At 46.8% G+C, this 20,948-nt stretch overlaps 1 protein-coding gene across 1 annotated transcript in view; it reads left to right on the forward strand.

The window, feature by feature from the left end:
* Positions 1-5,891: 5,891 nt before the first annotated feature.
* Positions 5,892-20,948, forward strand: part of LOC144752266 (nicotinamide N-methyltransferase-like) — a 40,322-nt gene continuing 25,265 nt past the window's right edge. Inside the window, exons 1-2 of the mRNA XM_078640277.1 lie at positions 5,892-6,099; positions 6,670-6,877. Of these exons, the coding sequence (XP_078496403.1) occupies positions 5,952-6,099; positions 6,670-6,877 (356 nt within the window). The 5' untranslated portion in view covers positions 5,892-5,951. The remainder of the gene's footprint in view (positions 6,100-6,669; positions 6,878-20,948) is intronic.

Here is a 20,948-nt window from a genome sequence, read left to right on the forward strand (position 1 = left end):
CATATGCTCTCCCTACTGTAAATTGATGTATTGATTAGTGGTTCCATGATTGGATATTTGGTTTACTTGTCAGACCCTAGTACAGTGCACTGAGTGTGCCCAGGGTGTGTAATCCAAACGCTGCTAGTGGGCTTGCAGCACTGGTTGTGCCACCCATAGAAGCAGCCTTGTAAAATGTGTCTAAGGTCTGCCATTGCAGAACCTGCGTGCAGTCTGGTACTGTCATGCTGACTGGGCAAGTGCACCCCCTTGCCAGTCCCTAAACCTTCCCTTTTCTTCATATCAGTCACTCCTATGGTAGGCCCCAGGGCAGGGTGCATTGTAAGTATAAGGTAGGACAAGCCCTGATGTGTGTGGCATGTCCTAATAGTGAATTACAGCCATTTTTGTTTTTCACTATTGCAAGGCTACCTGTTCTCCATAGGCCAGAATGGGCTGTTAAAATTGTTACGTTCTATAATCCTAACAGACTCAGAGAACATGATATAAATTCGAGTTTAGTATGCCTGGACTCAGAATACTAAAATACATCTTTTAGTAAAGTTTATTTTAATATTCTGTGTTTGCAAATACCAATTTTAGAAAGTAGGTATTTGCTTGCCTAACCATTTCAGCCCGCCTCTGCTAGGTTGTGTATTCCTTTGTCTGGTTTTGCAAGTGCTAGGGCTGGGGGATTCCAGGAGAGAGGCTGGGGCCGCCCGGTGGTGAATAGAGAGATCTGCATCCAGATGGGAGGGAGGAGTGCACCTGGGACCTGAATAGGGCTGGGCCTTCCCTCTACAATTTCGGCTCCACCCCCGGTGGTGTGTCTGATGTCTCTGCCCTGCACACTGAAAGAAGAGAAGGAAGAAGACTGTCAACAGAGTGCTCCAGGACTGTACTTGCCTTCTACAATGCTGGCTCCACCTCCTGTGTGGCGTCTGATGTTCCTGCCCTGCATGGTGAAAGGAAAGGAGCAGTCTGGTAAACAGAATGCTCAGGAAGTGGTTTGGACTGGGCACAGGCCCCTCTCCCCTCAGAGAACAAAGAATGTTGGGGTATAAGTATTGGGACCCTGCTCCCATGAAATTAGATCACTTCTAGAACTGGAAAGACGAATCCTCTGCTGAGGAGAAAGAACCTGAAGAAACTGAGGAGAGACTATTCCCAAGCTGAAGCGCTGCTTGGGGTATTGGCCTGCAGTGGTTACCTGGCTGCCTAGAGAGGAGACTTTGTGGATTTTACCTTTACTTTCAACTTGTGCCAAGATCTCCAAGGGCTTGGAAGAGAGCTTGCCCCCTGACCGAAGTCCCAGGACCAGTGGACTTCACCAGCCTTTGGGAATTGCTGGTGTTTCAGTGGCTACAGAGCCAGGGAACTGTGACCGACTCTCATGACCGGCCTGGTGTCCTGTAGGCACAGTATTGAGCAACGTCCACCTCGAACAACGCAAGCTCTGCGCTCACCGACTCCGTCTCGACGCCGTCAACGAGCCGTAGCCTGCACCGCGACTGGAAGGACATCGCAACGTGCAACACCAAGCTACACCGACTCGAACTGGTCTGACCGACTCGTCACTGCTGCTGACTTTGAGCCCTGTGACCGCACACGAGTTGGGCACCACCTCGCACACTTCACGACACACTGCCCGACTTGCACCGCTGTCCGGACTGACCGACGGCAGCTCCCGAACTCCGGCTCGAACGCCGCACCGTAAAACTGGAAGCACCGCAACGAGCAACATCCGCCCCGAACAACGCAAGCTCTGATATCACCGCCATGACAGAAGGGACACCGTGACCTGCAACGCTTTCTTTTTCTCCACCGCGACGGACACCAGAACTGGCTCGCACATCCGTGCCGGCCGCCTCAAGGAAAAGGTACTGTGTTTGAGTCTGTCGACATTTAAGTGGGCCCGGACCGCCGCAGTCCGCTGGATTTGTTAGACTCTGTGTTCTTTTCGGCAACGCTGTAGCCGGACGAGGCTACCGACTCGCACATAACTTTGAACTAAGCTTTTTAAACCTGAACTCTTGAAATTTGATAGTACTGTGGATTCTTTTTGTCATTTATTGGTCTTTTGGTAACTCTATGTAAAGTAGACTTATTTTTAACATAAAACCTGTGTGGTGTCCATTTGTAGTGTTGTCACGGGTTACTGTATGTGGTCACAACTGCTTAACTTACAACGCCTCTGAAATAAGCCTTGACTGCTCGTGCCACGCTACCTAGAGGGTGAGCTGGGGTTATTTTGGGAGAGTAATTCCCTTGCCCTGACTAGAGGAGAGGATCCCTGCTTGTCACAAGTACCTACCTGTGCCAACCAGAGACCTCCAATTTTAATAAATAGCAAAACATGTTCCCCAAGTTTAAAAGTCAATTTGGATTAGAGCTGAAGGAGTGTGTATGTATACAGTGTAATATCTGTTTATGGATCATTTACAATGTAGATTTCTAATAGACATAATTTACAATGTAGATTTCAGGTAGACATCATTCACAATGTAGATTTCTAGAAGTCTTCCTTTACAATGTAGATTTCTAGTAGATATCACTCACAATGTAGATTTCTTGTAGACATCAATCAATTAATCAAACATTTGTAGAGTATGCTACTCACCCTTGAGGGTCTCAAGGCGCTTAGGAAAGGGGAAGCAGCTACAGGTCGAAGAGCCAGGTCTTGGGATGTTTCCTGAAGGTCGGCAGGTCCTGGGTCTGACGCAGGTGGATGGGGAGGATGTTCCATATTTTGGCGGCGAGGTGGGAGAATGATCTTCCGCCGGTGGTCGTTCGGCGGATGCATTGGACTGCGGCGAGTGCGAGGTTGGCGGAATGGAGCTGACGGTTCGGGGTGTAGAAGACTGGTCGTTCATTGAGGTATGCTGGTCCGGTTTTGTGGAGCGCTTTGGGAGCATGGGTGAGCAGCTTGAAGGTGATCCTCTTTTTGACCAGGAGCCAGTGCAGATCTCTCAGGTGGGTGGTGATGTGGCGAGAGAGTCCAAGGATGAGGTGTGCGGAGTTGTTTTGTAGGTGCTGGAGTTTCTTCTGGAGTGTGGGTGTGGTTCCTGCGTAGAGGGCGTTGCCGTAGTCCAGCCTGCTGATGATGAGTGCTTGGGTGACAGTTCTTCTGGTTTCGGTTGGGATCCATCTGTACATCTTGCTGGGCATGCAGAGGGTATTGAAGCAGGAGGAGGAGACCATCTTGACTTGCTAAGTTGAGTCCAGGATGAAGCCCAGGTTGCGTGCATGGTCAGAAGGTGTTGGGGCGGCACCCAGCGTGGCCGGCCACCAGGAATTGTCCCAAGCGGAGGGGGTGGAGCCAAGGATGAGGACCTCCGTCTTGTCCCAGTTCAGTTTCAGCCGGCTAGTCTTCATCCACTCTGCAACAGCCTTCATTCCCTCATGGAGGTTTGATTTGGCAGTGGCCAGTTCCTTGGTGAGGGAGAGGATCAGCTGGGTGTCGTCGGCGTATGAGACGATGTTGAGGTGGTATGCTTGGACGATGTTGGTGAGCGGTGCTATGTAGATGTTAAAAAGGGTCGGGCTGAGCATTAGGGTACGCTGCAGGTGATTGTTGTGACTTCGGACCGGAAGGGGGGGAGGCGGACTCTCTGTGTTCTGCCGGTGAGGAAGGAGGTGATCCAGTCCAGGGATTTGTCTTGGATCCCTGCGTCATGGAAGCGTCTGCGCAGGGTGTTGTGGCAGACGGTGTCGAAGGAGGCCGAGAGGTCCAGGAGGATGAGGGCCGCTGTTTCGCCATTGTCCAATATGGTTCTGATGTCATTGGTGGCAGCGATGAGGGCGGTTTCGGTGCTGTGATTGCTGCGGAAGCTGGATCGGAGGCGTCCAGGACATTGTTTTCCTCCAGGAAGTGAGTCAGTTGTCTGTTGGCGGCCTTCTCAATGACTTTTACCAGGAACAGGAGCAGGGAGATGCGTTGGAAGTTCTTGAGGTCCTTTGGGTCCGCCTTGGTGATTTTGAGAAGGGTGTTGATCTCAGCGTGTTTCCAGCTTTCTGGGAAGGTGGCGGTCTTGTAGGAGTTGTTGATGATCTTCCTGAGTTGGGGTGCGATCATGCAGCTTGCTTTGTTGAAGATGCAGCAGCAGATGGAATAGGTCATGTCCTCTTCCCTTGTAACAATCGCTCGAGAGCGGCGTTAATAAAAATATTTCCCATTTGGACTCCGACCTGCTGGTGGAGCCTTTATGTGATTCTAATCAGTTTTGAGTGTAACGATCACTTGAGGGCGGCATTTGCACATTGTGCAGCTCGTCTCCAACTGGCTGGTGGAGCCTGCCAGAGATACAAATTTTGTATCAGGCAACAGGAGTAAAATCCATAAACCACATTGAGATTTGGGTAGGTACGTGAGAAAAACAACAGTATCTCAAGTGGTATCATTAGGTGGCACAGTTAGACACGAATGTACAATACATTAAAGGAAAGAAAAGGAGACTCTCAGTTGTTTTTTTAAGAAAGTGCACAAGGCATCAAATATTTGGAAGGGGAAAAAGAAAAAATAAGTAATACAGTTGTGACAGCACTCTAGGCAAGAAATTGCGTGAACAACCCGAATTGGACTTGGTGCTCAATTGTGTAAGTGACACAAGGGGTGGCGACGCAAGTGACATTGTGTTATCAGCGAAAAACAGCGCAAGGTGCAATTGTGGACAAGTATATACAGTGAATATGGTGGTTCAAGTCAATGATTTACAAGGTATTTTGAATGATTGGTAACAGTTTCTGTTGAACCACGAGAGGGGTGCACCATCAGTTGCGCTGACAGATCGATGATGTTTTGATCCGATTATTTAGGATCATCTTGAGGACCGGGTTGAAAGTTTAGACAGGTCTGTACAAGAAGGGAAAGGAAAAGGGATGAGGGAAGGGATACAAATTTTAATCCAGACCACAACCACCTGGTGTAGGTCTGCTATCCACCACTGGATTTTCCCACCCACCCAACAGGACCTCACAGCCTGTTCATCCCTGTGGCTGTCTAAGTTTGTCTATCCACACTCCTTGTCCTGATGGAGACCCGCTTGTGACGCACAATTAGTTGCCCTCTGACCTCGGGTCGAAACATCGACGTTGTAACCAGACTAGTCCATGCAGCTTTCCTGACTTAATCATAAAAATCATACAGGGGACATATATTTACGCTCAAAACAATGGACAATTCATCATAACCCCCTTTTTATGTCATCCATTTCATGTATTATATGTACAGCACTTTTTTCACCGATCACCACGAGTCACTTTTCTTGCACTTCAATCACCTTATTGTTGTGTATTGCATTGTTTTATTGACAGCCTTTTGCACATGATATGTAATCATACAATACAAATTTCAGTTTTTGACTATCAATCGCTGGTCTTTGTGGTATGTTCTAAATATTGAAGGAGGAACCTGTATATCACTTGTCTGTAATATTGGTTATTACTAAAGTGAACAGTCATACTGTATTTTATACTTTGTACAAAAGAAATAGCCTCTCTCCTGGCAGAACCACTCCTCTTATATTGAAGATGTGGTGGGGGCAGGGGTCGAAGGGAGAGCCGAAGTGGATGGTGTTCATGATTTTGATGGTGTCTTCGTCGTTGACGATGTGCCAGGAGAGTAGAGGGTCGATGTGCTTGGTGGATATAGTCGTGGTGATGGCGTTTGTTGTCGGTGTCTGGGTGTCGAAACTGTTGTGGAAGTCTGCGATCTTGCGGTGGAAAAAAGTAGCCAGGGAGTTGCAGAGTTCTTGTGATGGCAGAATGTAATTGGAGCAGGATCTGTGGGTGGCGAGGTCTTTCACGATGTTGAAGAGCTATATGCTGTTGTGTGGGTTGTTGTCAATGCGTTCTTTGAAGACTTCATTTGCAATGTAGATTTCTTGTATGATTTCTTTACAATGTAGATTTCTTGAAGATATGTGAGCGCAGACAACGAGCACTGAAAGCCGGATATCAGCACAGTAGAGAACATGGCCTCTAGCATGAGTCAGAAGGAATTGTACGAGAAGTTATTTGATCCACGAAAGTTTCTCCAGACGTACTTAGTACAAGACTGTGAATATGTGGACGATACTATGAATCAACTGTTTCCTGCTTACCTGAGGATCTTTTCATCAGGTAGGTACTATTAGTGTTACTCCTCACCACTTAATGTGTGTTTCGTTCCTTACATTTAGTTGGCTGTGCCCCAACTCACCCACAGGTAATAGACATTATAATGATCCATTTACAAGAGCTTTATTGACAAAGATAATTGGTATTGTTAAATTGGGTCGTCACGTCTTCAGTTTTCCAAAAATGCAGTAGTTTGGACTCCTTATGTGTCTGAAGTGGAAAAGAGTGCTGAGGTTTGGCGCTGGCCACAGAGATAACTCTGCCTCCTAACCTGGGCATCTGCTGAGGAGGGGTGAACAGAAGGGATTGACTCTCTGAGCCCCAGCACTTGAATCTGTCAACCAGAAAAGATGGGGTGTTTGACAAGACTATGAAGCAGGTGGGGTGGCCGAAGCAGTTTATTAACTTTGGTAATAACGTCACCTCTATCTGGTTTTCACTGTGGATTTATAACCTGGTGTGACTGTCTCCGTGTTATGATGCACCTGTAAATGTCTTTATGCTCTATACAGAAGTTGAAGCATCCTTTGATATCCCTGCAGTATACTGAAGTGTGAATGTTTCTCTGAGCAGGTGCTGTGGAAGGGGGCTCTCTGATTTACGTTTCTGCCGGCCCCTTCATCCATTACATCCTCCCAGCCTGTGAGTATTTCACTGAGATCACCTTTGCCAGCTTGAATGACAAGTCCATGGAGGAGCTGCAGAAATGGCTGAAGAATGACCCTGGTGCCATGGACTGCAGTCAAGAGATAAAGTTGTTTTGTGAACTCCAGGGGAGCAGGTAAGGATCCTATTCTGTGTGAGAACCAAACTCTTGTTGGTGTCTCACGTCACTTCTATAAATACCTCACTTGCTAATTCACCTCACCCACCCCCACAGAGGTCATTGTAGCCGGGCTGCTGTGTGCCTAGTTTGCTTATAAAAAGATGCTCAGTGAAGATGGATATCTTAGTGATCACCTTTCTAGATCCGAAGAGTTTGGAGAGATGAGATTGTGATGAGAACACTGTAACAAAGACTGTGGCTGGGGTATTATCGGTGCTATCAACTGGTCAAAAGAGACGTGCCCAGTCTAAGGTCTATGGTCAGCTCTGGCAGTGGACAGCTGAAGCCCAGAAACAGTTCCTGAATGACTGAGAGACTGTCAAAAGTACACACTGCCTGTGACAATTGTGGAATGTTTGACACATCTTTGGAATCTGAGATATTGACAGCAGTTTGTGATGGTTTGTGCAGCGTAATGTGCAGTACCTGACGAAAGGGCATTGGAACAAGATTCATGCACTGTACCTTTTCTCATAGGATGATTAGTCTTAATGCACCTGCTGTGTTTGTGAATATGTGCCAGCACTGTGAGCCAGCTGTTAGAGTCCACCTGCATTCGGTCCTACCTTCACTGGCACTGCAAGCCTGCTGCAGAAGTTCACCTGCAGTGGATCTCATGGTTGCTGGTACTGTGATCCAGCTGCTGAAGTCCACCTGCAGTGGGTTCTGTCTTTGCTGGCACTTTGAGCCAGCTGTTGAAGTCCACCTGCAGAGGGTACCATGTGCGCTGGCACAGCGAACCGGTTGCTGAAGTCCACCTTCAATGGGTTCTGTCTTTGCTGGCACTTTGAGCCAGCTGCTTAAGTCCACCTGCAGTGGGTTCTGTCTTCACTGGCACTTTGAGCCAGCTGCTGAAGTCCACCTTCAGTGGGTTCTGTTTTCACTGGCACTTTGGGCCAGCTGCTTAAGTCCACCTACAGTGGGTTCTGTCTTCGCTGGCACTTTGAGCCATCTGCTTAAGTCCACCTGCAGTGGGTTCTGTCTTCGCTGGCACTTTGAGCCAGCTGCTGAAGTCCACCTGCAGTGGGTTCTGTCTTCGTTGGCACTTTGAGCCAGCTGCTTTAATCCACCTGCAGTGGGTTATGTCTTTGCTGGCACTTTGAGCCAACTGCTTAAGTCTACCTGCAGGGGGTTCTGTCTTTGCTGGTACTTTAAGCCAGCTACTGAAGTCCACCTGCAGTCAGTTCTGTCTTTGCTGGCACTTTGAGACAGCTGCTTAAGTCCACCTGCAGTGGGTTCTGTCTTTGCTGGCACTTTGAGCCAACTGCTTAAGTCCACCTGCAGTGGGTTCTGTCTTCACTGGCACCATGAGCCAGCTGCTTAAATCCACCTGCAGTGGGTTCAGTCTTCACTGGCATTTTGAGCCAGCTGCTTAAGTCCACCTGCAGTGGGTTCTGTCTTCGCTGGCACTTTGAGCCAGCTGCTGAAGTTCACCTGCAGTGGGTTATGTCTTTGCTGGCACTTTGAGCCAACTGCTTAAGTCCACCTGCAGTGGGTTCTGTCTTTGCTGGCACTTTGAGCCAGCTGCTTAAGTCCACCTGCAGTGGGTTCTGTCTTTGCTGGCACCTTGAGCCAGCTGCTGAAGTCCACCTGCAGTGGGATCTGTATTTGCTGGCACTTTAAGCCAGCTACTAAAGTCCACCTGCAGTGGTTCTGTCTTTGCTGGCACTTTGAGACAGCTGCTTAAGTCCACCTGCAGTGGGTGCTGTCTTTTCTGGCACTTTGAGCCAACTGCTTAAGTCCACCTGCAGTGGGTTCTGTCTTTGCTGGTACTGTGAGCCAGCTGCTAAAGTCCACCTACAGTGGGCTCCTCCATTTTTCTTCCACACACTAAAGCTTGCATTAAGTAGTAATGCATCAACCCGCTTCAGCCATTGGCTGACTTCACTACGAGTTACGGGATGACACCCTTTCACAAAGAACACATCCGCACACAAAGCAGTTCCATTCAGTGCCAGGGAGAAGTATGAGAATGTGTATTTATGTTTAATCCGAAAACCTTTTTTGCCTGTAGCAAGTGGTTTAATTTAAATTGATAAGGGCCTGGCATATTCCCAAAGTATAAAGTTTTGCAAAAACCACGACAAAGCAAGAAATGCCAGAAGGCTGGCAGACAACCGCAGACCAATTTGGCTTTGCTAATGCTCGTTTTTTAGGTGGACTTCAGCCAGGTGAGGCGTGCCTTTTTTTGATGAATTCACCTGCCTCAGCCCTGCATTCCCTGCTGTTGTCAGCACTGAGGTGGCGCTCCGGTGGCACACCAAATGCAAACCCCTCTACGACTATTCAGATGCAGGCTGGGTGTAGGGGGAGGGTCACCCATCTACTCACGGCTCACATTGGTTGGTTTATGGTCATAGGTTGTAAACAAGGGTGTATCCAAAACACCTGTAGAGGTGCCATGGTCTGTAAACGCATAAGAAACAGTGGTTCTGTCAGTTAATCACAAGAGGTTTCCTAGGCAGTTAATGTTGTGTACAATAAATGCAATATATGGTGCAAGATACTATAATATTGTGCCAGCAGAACCAATGATGTTTCCTTATTTTAATAATTTAAACAAACAGAGGAGTACCCCCAGAAGAAGAGTTTTCCAGTGGGGTATTCTGACTGGCAAAAGGAAAGGGTTCATCCTTTTGTAAAAAAAACCCTCACTCACCAGCCGGGTGGTGACATGCTTCATCATCTGGGTCCACCCTGGTGGCCTAGCGTCACCAGGGTGAGCTTCAACACCTGAGGTACAGTGGAGTAGGTTGTGGATGTAAGTGCAAAAAAAGGTGTTAAGAATTGTCCTGGTTTAGCTTATAGAAAATGTGATTTTTATTAAAAAGCAACAGGACAATATTAAAAGGAAGGGAGATACTGAGAGGGGAGTTACAGCCAAAGTATCTCTATATGTGTATCGGTGTGTAGGTCTAATAACAACAAATTATACTGGAGGGTCTAAAAGAGAGAAGTACGCAAAGTGTATACAAAAAAGGGGGAAACTGAAGGCAACCTAGAAATGTGTGTATCTCTGGCTCAGGTCATCCCCACAGTGGTGAGGAGAGGATGCCCATCAGTCACCACACGGAACCGCCCTTCATCATTTGGGTTTCCCACAAGACCACCATCAAGATAGCCCTGAAACTTTCACGGACGGGGGTCCAGATGGTGAAAGGAACTCCACCGCCGATCAGTTGGGTCACAGAGAGGTCTCGCTACTCAAGTTGTGAGGAACATATATTGGAAAAAGGGGGTGACTGATGTTGCAGTACTCAAAAAAGTGTAAAGAAAAATTAAAGTGATTCTAAAATAGGATAAGGGGGTACTATTAACTTTATTCTGGTGTTACCCACTCTTCCAAGGTTAAAAAGTAGTCAGTAACAGCCACTGTATTATGGGCTGCCTGGATGTTTTATATGGTCGACATGTTTCAGCAATTAAAGACTAGTTTGTCATTGCTTTCTTCAGGACCGTGTTTACTGATAGCTACTGCACAAAAAAAGTGATGATGAAAACAAATAAATGTGCTCAAAATCAAACAACAGATACAGAGATCACCTGATTAAACTAGGTGTTCATATCGTTCTTCTTCCCTCCTTTGAAGTATTACTGAAAAAAAGGCGAAAAACTGGAACATGTAAAGGTTGCACCCGCAGTGTCCTTCAGAATGATAACGCGTACAATATTATGACCATAATTATGATTAAATAATAAATACCCACAAAGTATATCAATAGCGATGATCACTATAGGCGTGTATACTTACACTGGATTTAATATAATAAGTACCAATGTGACAGAAAAACCATCTTACCGAACTTGTAAGAGGTAAGGACCTCACCCCACCTGGCCACGGCTCAGGAAAAGGGGAGCACCGCTCTAAGAGTAGAAAGAAAAGAGTGTACAGTACCATTGTTAACTCTGCTCAAACTATCAGACACTTGTATATCTCGAGTCAGCACACGTACAACCAGGGTGACACCCATTTCTAACTTGTGTTTAAATTTTATCGTATTGGCTGGCTGTTACCGGTAACTGGCACATGTGTACTTCTTAAGTGCGAAGAAAAGGAGACACATGGCCAGGAAAACCGGTCTCGTTTTAAAAGTTAAAAACAAGGTCGCAACCTTATCCAAGGTGAAGGACCTTCTGTTCAGCGTTCATTCGCACAAACATACAAACAAACAAAACGGGAATGCCCTTCCCCTTACCTATCCGTCGGTACTCCTAGATTCGGCGTCCGAGCCGATCGGGGAGGTGGCGGATAGTGTTTGAGAACAGAATTATATCCCAGCACGTAATTGGTCTAAACCTGGTCACGTGGTATCCGGCCGGGTCTCTGGAGGAACACAGATTTTAATTGGCCCGTGGGGGTTTGTCAGTAGCCTATCACCATAGCGTGTTGCTCTCGAAGTAAACATAGACTCGTCAGCAGTTTTTTTAGAATACAAACCTTATGTACAAACCAGGATGTGTACAGAGCTATTCAACCTGGTTAGATAAGGGAAAAAAAGCATATTATTCTTCCAGAGGACGACATGTATTTCTAAGAAACCTCGTTCGTTTGGTGAATGGATATAATAGCGTATATGTACATGTGATATTAGTAATATCCTTGTTAAAGTCGTGTTAAATTAAATTGCTGTACAGTAACCTCCACTTGAGAGACTCACTTTTGTGACCACCTATGGGACTTACTCCAACACCATACAAATGGTGGTGAACAGACATTGGTCCATCCTGAACTCAGATGACTTCTCTATTCAGAGACCCTTGTTTTCATACAAAAGAGGAGCAGAGTTAACAATGGTACTGTGCACTCTTTTCTTTCTGCTCTTAGAGCGGTGCTCCCCTTTTCCTGAGCTGTGGCCAGGTGGGGTGAGGTCCTTACCTCTTACAAGTTCGGTAAGATGATTTTTCTGTCACATTGGTACTTATTATATTAAATCCAGAGTAAGTATACACGCCTATAGTGATCATCGCTATTGATATACTTTGTGGGTATTTAATATTTAATCATAATTATGGTCATAATATTGTACGCGTTATCATTCTGAAGGACACTGCGGGTGCAACCTTTACATGTTCCTGTTTTTCGCCTTTTTTTCAGTAATACTTGAAAGGAGGGAAGAAGAACGATATGAACACCTAATTTATTCAGGTGATCTCTGTATCTGTTGTTTGATTTTGAGCACATTTATTTGTTTTCATCATCACTTTTTTTGTGCAGTAGCTATCAGTAAACACGGTCCTGAAGAAAGCAATGACAAACTAGTCTTTAATTGCTGAAACATGTCGACCATATAAAATATCCAGGCAGCCCATAATACAGTGGCTGTTACTGACTACTTTTTAACCTTGGAAGAGTGGGTAACACCAGAATAAAGTTAATAGTACCCCCTTATCCTATTTTAGAATCCCTTTAATTTTTCTTTACACTTTTTTGAGCACTGCAACATCAGTCACCCCCTTTTTCCAATATATGTTCCTCACAACTTAAGTAGCGAGACCTCTCTGTGACCCAACTGATCGGCGGTGGAGTTCCTTTCACCATCTGGACCCCCGTCCGTGAAAGTTTCAGGGCTATCTTGATGGTGGTCTTGTGGGAAACCCAAATGATAAAGGGCGGTTCCGTGTGGTGACTGATGGGCATCCTCTCCTCACCACTGTGGGGATGACCTGAGCCAGAGATACACACATTTCTAGGTTGCCTTCAGTTTCCCCCTTTTTTGTATACACTTTGCGTACTTCTCTCTTTTAGACCCTGGAGTATAATTTGTTGTTATTAGTATGTAGGGAACATATTGGAGCCAGGTCTTTAAATCTCCCTTAGGTCCTAACCACTGGTTTGTATTTGGTGTGTAGGTCAACATGTTTCTACCATAAGTTGGGATTACCCGGTATTCATCAGGACCATAAACAAGGAGATGGACGGTATGCACCCCCTAAAAGGCGCACCCTATCCTAAATCCTCGTGTACCAAATGGCAGTGTCGCCAAAGGTAAGATGCTCAGTCAAAAAAACTTTTTGGAGCGTTATGTAGGTAACTGGCCTTACGCTTCACTACAGAACTACTATGTCTAACTATGTGACTTGACTACCCCCTGCCCGCTGAAGCAATTTACGGCATAACATAAGTCTTTTTGCTTTTCACAATAAATGCTCCCCAAAAATATTTTGACTGAGCATCTTACCTTTGGTGGCACTGCCATTTGGTACACGAGGATGATCAGGGGTGAGGCACACAGACAAACGTTTTTACGGTGCCGGGACCTACCTCAAACCTCCCCTATCCTTTCCCAACCTGTGAGGAGAAGAGTCCCTTTAAACGGCCCGTACCTTGTCCAGCCACACTTCTCCAGAAGTGCGGCAGGGCGGTTTGTGGTGTCGGTGGCCTCCGGGTGTACTCCTGGTCCCCTCGTCTGCTTCTTTTCCTGGATTCTCGTCCCGAACGTTGCTCCTCTCCCGTCTTCCTTCTCCGGTTTTTGCGCCGTGCGGTCCTGGCCAGGCTTCCTTATCCGCCCCTTCCAGCACTGGTTGGTCAGACTCGCTTGACGTCAGGAGAGTCGACTCCGCCTCCACTTGAGACATCCACGCCGCATTAAAGGGGCCGAGGGATCCTGAGGACGGGGCGGAAAGGTACAGCAGTTAAAGTCCCCGCCCCGTCCACCGACGTCACCAGAGGCCCCGTGACACATCCCACCCCTGGGATTTCCACAATCGGGGGAAATAGGGAAGTGGGATAAAAAGTCAACATTCCCCTGATCAGCCCCCTTCCGGTGGCGGACCTCAATCTGAAAGGGCTGCAGGGCCAAGAACCAATGCAGGATATGCTCATTATGTCCCTGATTACGTTGGAGCCAAGTGAGAGGAGCATGATCCGTGAACAAAATGAAGGGACGACTCTCAAGATAGTATCGGAGTTTCTCCACCCCCCATCGAACTGCAAGGCACTCCTTTTCAATGGTAGAATAGGCTTGCTCGCGGGGAAACAGTTTCCTGCTGATGAACATGATTGGCTTTTCATGCCCTTCCTCGTCCAGTTGTGACAGAACAGCACCGATACCCACCCCTGAGGCATCGGTCTGCAAAAAAAATGGTCTACTGAAGTCCGGAGAGATCAATACAGGGGAGAAGGTGATAGCGTTTTGCAAGGCCCGAAAGGCTGAGGTTTCCTTCGGGGAGGGAACAGGCAATTTAGCAGAAGAATGGGATTTACGGAGGAGGTCCGTTAGAGGTCCTGCCAGATCTGCGAACTGCGGAATAAACCTACGGTAGTACCCTACCAACCCCAGAAAGGCCCTCAGTTCTCTTTTAGTGGTAGGGTAGGGAACAGCTTTTATGGCTTCCACTTTCTTGGTTTGGGGTTGAATCGTACCATTCCCCAGGACATAACCAAGATCATTGACAGTCCTATAGGCGACCCTGGATTTCTTGGCGTTGATATTGAGGTTTGCTTTATGTAGACTGGACAGAATGTTGTCTAGATGAGTGAGGTGGTCTTCCCACGTCTTGCTAAAGACGACGATATCGTCGAGATAGGCTGAGGCGTATTCCAGGTGGGGGGCTAACAGGGTATCCATAGCCCTTTGAAAGGTTGCTGGTGCTCCATGCAACCCAAAGGGGAGGACGGTGAAATGAGAATGCCCAGAGGGTGTGGAAAAGGCAGTCTTTTCCCTGTCTGAGGGAGCTAACAGTATCTGCCAATACCCCTTGGTGAGGTCGATGGTGGTGATATATCTGGCCTCACCAAGGCGTTCCAACAGCTCATCTACCCTGGGGAGAGGGTATGCATCCTGTTTAGAAACCCAGTTAACTGCTCGGAAGTCTATGCAAAACCGGATGCTGCCATCCGGTTTAGGCACAAAAACCACCGGTGAACACCAGTTGCTATGCGACGGGACGATTACGCCCAACCGTAGCATATTATCCATTTCGTTCTTAAAGGCAAGACGTCTAGCCTCCTGGATTTGATATGGTTTTTGTTTTACCACAACACCAGAGGGTGTAGGAACGGTGTGTTCGGCTAGGTGGGTTCTGCCTGGGTGGTCGGAGAACACACTCTTGTGGCGAAGAAGGAGAGAGAGAGCCTCGTCCTTTTGTTGCAGGGTAAGATCCTGATTGATAAGGGTATCATGTACAGTATGAGGAGAGGGAGAAACAATGGAGACCGTTTGAGGGGGTGTACCTAGCCATTTCTTTAAGAGGTTTATGTGATACATTTGTGTTTTCTGTCCAGATAACTGCAACAGATAGGTGGTACGCCCTATCCTTTTAAGGACCTTGAAGGGTCCCTGCCATTCTTTCATTAGTTTGTGGGTGGAGCTGGGTAGAAGTATTAGAGCCCAGTCCCCTACGTTCAGTTCCCTCCACTTTTTCCCTCGATCATAGAAGGTTTTTTGCTTGGTCTGGGCCATGGCCGGGTGATCATGAGCAAGGGTTCTCAGTTTGTGGAGGCGGGTTTGTAATTGACGAGTGTAGTCTAAAAGCGCCTCCGCTTCTTGTGCCCCCTCCCTTTCCCAACTATCTTTGGTAATCTCCAACAGGGTCCTGGGTTTACGGCCGAACAGCAGCTCGAATGGTGAGGTACCCAAACTGGTTTGGGTCTGGCTGCGTAACACAAAAAGGGCTAGTGGTAGTAACTGATCCCAGTTTTTCCCATCCCCAGACAGTAATTTCTTCAAGGTGAGCTTTAGGGAGCCGTTGTATCGCTCAACCAAACCATCTGTCTGAGGATGGTAGACAGACGTCTTTGTATGTTTTATTCTCAGTTGGGTACACACCTGTTTCATAAGGCGGGACACGAAAGGGGTCCCCTGATCGGTAACGATCTCCCTGGGGAATCCCATTCGGGAAAAAACTTCCACTAATCTTTGTGCTATGGCAGAAGAGGTGGCCACCCGAAGGGGAAAGGCCTCCCGATAGCGGGTGGCATAATCCACCAACACCAGGGCATATTGGTGTCCCCTTCCTGACTTGGGCAAAGGACCAATGAGGTCCATACCTAGTCGGTCAAACGGAGTACCTATGATGGGTAATGGAGTCAATGGTACAGGGGGAGGTATGTAAGGATATCGTTTCTGGCATATCCTGCGTTCTTGACAGTATTTTTGAATCTGTGCATACATTCCTGGCCCAAAAAAATGCTGGATCATGGCCTGTCCCGTCTTTTCAGCCCCAGAATGGCCTGCCAAAAGATGGGCATGTGCAAAAAAGAGTATTTGCTCTCTAAAACATGTGGGTACCAGCAGCTGTGGGGTCGCATCGGGTTTTACCAGTCTATAGAGCAGACCGTTTTTCTTGATAAAAGTAGGATATACCCGGGTAAGGGGGTCCTGATCTTCACGGGCTTTGCTCTATGCATTAGTGAGGCTGGCATCGTTTCACTGTGCGATGCGAAAATGGGTGTCTCTTGCCCAGGGCTCTGGTAGAAGAAGACTGTCATAAGTTGTCCCCAGGGGCTGTAAGCTTCTAACATAAGAGAGTGAAAGGAGGGATTATCGGTCCCGATGATGACGGGATCTGGCAGATTGGACAAGACACCTACCCTTACCTCTGTTCCCTTCCCTGACTCGCTATAGAGGGTGACCGTAGCTAAGGGATATTCCCTAACATCCCAGTGAACGCATCTAATGTGAACAGTCTTGCCTGGGATAAGATCGGACTGATTGATTAATGCCTGTTTTACTACAGAGTGCTTGCACCCTGAATCAAGCAGGGCTCTTATAGGCATGCCATTAACAGTCAGACTTACATAGAAGGTTGTCCCAGTTTCTTGTGCAAAAAGGATGAAGCGAGGGGCATATCTCATGTCCATGGGCTCATCTTCCTTCTCTTTCTTTTTTCGGCAATAGCGAGCTATATGGCCCCACTCCCCGCAATCGTAACATTGGGGACCTGAATTAACTGGGAGATCCGTTCTAGGGAAATGGGGGCGTATAACCTCTGGTAACCCTTTTACTGGCTTCTTTTCCGTTTTTGCAGGAGGAACACTTTTGGGGTGTTTCTCCGGTTCTCTGACATAAGGACGACCTTGTGCTCTAGCATAACACATGGCCATTTCTAAGGGCATGTTCTAGTGTGAGACCCGCGTGTTGCTTCAGGTAGGTAAGTATACGTGTAAACTTACAACGCTGAGTGCCATAAGGTAGGGACTCGAGGAACTGCTTGAGATATATCTTTTCCATAACTGCGTCCATGTTGGCCTCGTGAGGTTTAAGCCAAAGGTCAGCTGCTTCCTTTAGCTTATAGAACAATGTCTTGGGCAGATCCCCCGGGGCTCCTCGTTCCTGGCGAAACCGTAACCGGTGGGTTTCCTCATCCACTCCTAAGCGATCTAAGATATATTGTTTAACAACAGCATATGCACAGGTGTCGTCCCGATTCACCATTTGGTATGCTGCTTGTGCCTCTCCAGTCAAGAGAGGGGCAAGATAAAATGGCCATCTGTCTCCAGACCATGCATACGCCCGGGCCGCCCTCTCGAAATTCAAAAAGAAAGCTAGGGGTTCATCCCCCGGAGCATAGTTTAGTAAAGGAACCACTGTACCAGGGGGTGGTGCGGTTAGTCTTCCCTGTCCCAAAACAGTCAGGAGCTGGGTCTGTCCTTCGGCCAACCTAAGTAGGCTTTCTGATTGGTTTTGCATAGCCTGGGTGAAGGTTGTCCGATCCACCTCCGCTTGCGTGGAGGTTTGTCCAATAGCCCATTCTAGTTTTTCTTGTCCCTCCTTCATTTGTTTTATGATGGTTTCCATCCTGTATCGGACGGTGGTTCACTCACAGGCTCCTATCTGGCTCGCCTCTTGTGAAGGGGGGGGGATGTGAGGGCTGGTTCAAAGTAGTAAGAATGGGTGACGTTTATTTCCATCAAAACAAGGTAAATGTTCTACATTCAGCTTTGTTGTTTGTTGGGCGACAATAGACAAAGAAAGGAAAATATCGGGGTCTTCAAGTTCTTCCTGACTTGAGCGGGGTCTGTTCTGGTCAGTCTTGTGACTTGGTTTCGGACAGCAGCGTCATGAAAAGGAAGAAGAAAACAATCAGAGGATTACTGATACGTTTCCAGGTTACTCGACTGAATGAAGGGGGGAAGGGAAGTGAGGAGTCACCAGGGCCCTACACCAAGAACATGCTGTGCTCAATGTGTGCGTTATCGTGACAGCGCGAGTGTGATCAGGGGTGAGGCACACAGACAAACGTTTTTACGGTGCCGGGACCTCCCTCAAACGTCCCCTATCCTTTCCCACCCTGTGAGGAGAAGAGTCCCTTTAAACGGCCCGTACCTTGTCCAGCCACACTTCTCCAGAAGTGCGGCAGGGCGGTTCGTGGTGTCGATGGCCTCCGGGCGTACTCCTGGTCCCCTCGCCTGCTTCTCTTCCGGGGTTCTCGTCTGCTTCTTTTTCTGGATTCTCGTCCTGAACGTTGCTCCTCTCCCGTCTTCCTTCTCCGGCTTTTGTGCCATGCGGTCCTGGCCAGGCTTCCTTATCCGCCCCTTCCATCACTGGTTGGTCGGACTCGCATGACATCAGGAGAGTCGACTCCGCCTCCGCTTGAGACATCCACGCCGCATTAAAGGGGCCGTAGGGATCCTGAGGACGGGGCGTAAAGGTACAGCAGTTAAAGTCCCCGCCCCGTCCACCGACGTCACCAGAGGCCCCGTGACAGGTAGGAATGATGCACAGCCACACCCAGGGTTCTCATCTTGTTCCGGTAAGCCTTACAGCCAAAAGCTGGTCCCTAGTCCAAGTGGATTGCAGCCAATGCATATCTACCGATAAAAACGTGCAGATCTTTTATAACAGTTTGAGTGTTAGTCAATCGCTGTGACCACACTTCTAGCAATCTAGAACATGAATCTATTGTTAATAGAATGCATTTTAAGGTACTATCTTAATGTAGTGGTCGGCAATGATCCAAATAGACAATTTTTTGTGGTTTATTAGAGACTAGAAGTGGGGTGTCTGTGGTGGCCGGGCAATGGTGAACGTTTACTATCTTTACAAGTGTCACAAGAGAGGACACCATTTTTTGTAAGTTTGTAGAGACCCTGTAATCAGTAGTGTTTTTGTAGCAAGAAAACTGTAGCCACCACACCAGCATCGGCAGCCACTAGTACTTCATGCGTGGCTATTATTAGCTCTAGTCTGACGTCCTAGTGGGATATCACTCAATCACCCACACCTGGAATGGGGCAAAAGTAGTATTTTGGGCACTCACCAAATAAGAGTATTTAGCTGGAAAGTTTTTAAGTAAAGGCATGCCAGCAGCTGAAGCTGTGACCGCAGCCATAATGTCATCTTTAGTCCTTGTATGGTAATGATTTGTGGCAGCTACAACAACTGCCTGAACTACCGCTTTGTCAGCTTCATCAGCGAATGACTTCCCTACAACATTTATCCCGGCACGATGATGACTCAATGCTTTTATAACTTGAACCAGTGGCTGAGCATCTTTTAGTTCTGCCAGCTTTTTCCAAAGCAGTTTATGCTTGTTTCCCTTAGAGTCTCTGAATCCATTCAGGCACCAATAATGTAAATTGCCATTATAGGACTGGATGCAGTAATGGGAATACCCACTATACATGTCGGGTATTCAGGATCCGTATTCTGCAATGCCAGAATCAAAGCTGTCAATTCAACCAGTTGAGTGGTACAGGCACCTAAAGTTTCTGTGTATGTTCTTTATGCCTGAAATTCTCCATCTTTCATCTCACCCTTTACTGCAGCGCATGCAGCTGAGTACTTGTGCTTAGCACCCACCACCGGCTGGGCTAAACTATCAGCATAGAGCACAAAATCGTACTGACCTAGAGGCAACATTTAGTTTAACCTAGGATATTCTTGTTCATACTAGAGAAATGACTTAAAAAGGAAAGAGAGTACCCTTTGGACCAACAGGAACTGGGTAAATTATAATCAGAAAAGTAGTGTTCCCTGGGTTATGTTTTCTCTGGGGGAATCGTTCTATTTGGTCACCACATACACTTCCTATTACTATCTAAACCACAATCAGTCTGACTGATACTCATTCAATTCTTGCAAGCACTAGTAGAACCACAAAGGCAATGCATATATAAGAAAAATTACAATATTTATTAAAAATATTTTTAGTTAAAAACAACACATGAATTCATTGGCATATGTAAATCCTTCTTAATACAGTACCTAATGCCCACCAACAATTTAAGCACAATTAGTGTATCAAAAAGCACAAATTAAAAACATAATTAAAACATTTATATTCATCCCCTTAGGGTTGCCGACGCGTTTCGGTGGATTCGGCTGTATGCCCCAACCTTCTTCAGGACAAATTATTGATTATTGTATTGATGAAATACATGTCATCAATATATGACAACATTTTAGAGTCAATTTCCTACAGTCCTGGACTATTCTTACACCTTAGTGAGAGTGAACAAAAATTTCTCTGTGACCCCATTGTTGTAAATGCTGTCAAATCTCTGCTTTCAGGTGCTATGTTTTGACAGACATGATTGGAAAGGTTCAGTGTGGTTTTGCATTTTTTACAAACATTTTTGTTCAGTTGAACTGTGCTGTGCAAATTCTGTTTAGCAAAGGTACATGTATGGCTTTTAAATGTCTGTAGTCTAAAACTATTTGATAAGAGTGATCCTGTTTAGCTATCTGAAATAAAGGATTGTTCATAGGTAGGATACAAAACTCTATTAGGCCTTGATATTCTAATTATGATTCAGTTTCCCTAACCGGGCGTTTTGCTTCTTGTGTAATAAGGTATTGTGGTTGCACTTGCTGGCAGGACCTTAGAAGTATGATGTGATAAGGTGAGTCTTGCCCGGCCTGCTTAGTTGGAAAATAGTGGTGGGGCTTGTACACTATTTCACCTACCTCTGGAACAAAACTTGAGAAGGATGGTAGAATTGTGTCCTCCCCTTGTGGGACTTCTCTAATCAAAAAACACAAGATACAGAGGGGTGAGAGGATAACAAACCCTCTATGACCTCCAGCTCAATAGTTTAAATCTCACAAAAAAAAGAGGGATAATAAAGCTACCTGAAGGTAAA

The sequence above is a fragment of the Lissotriton helveticus genome, chromosome 4_2 (assembly GCF_964261635.1).
Source record: "Lissotriton helveticus chromosome 4_2, aLisHel1.1, whole genome shotgun sequence".
Lineage (NCBI taxonomy): Eukaryota > Metazoa > Chordata > Amphibia > Caudata > Salamandridae > Lissotriton > Lissotriton helveticus.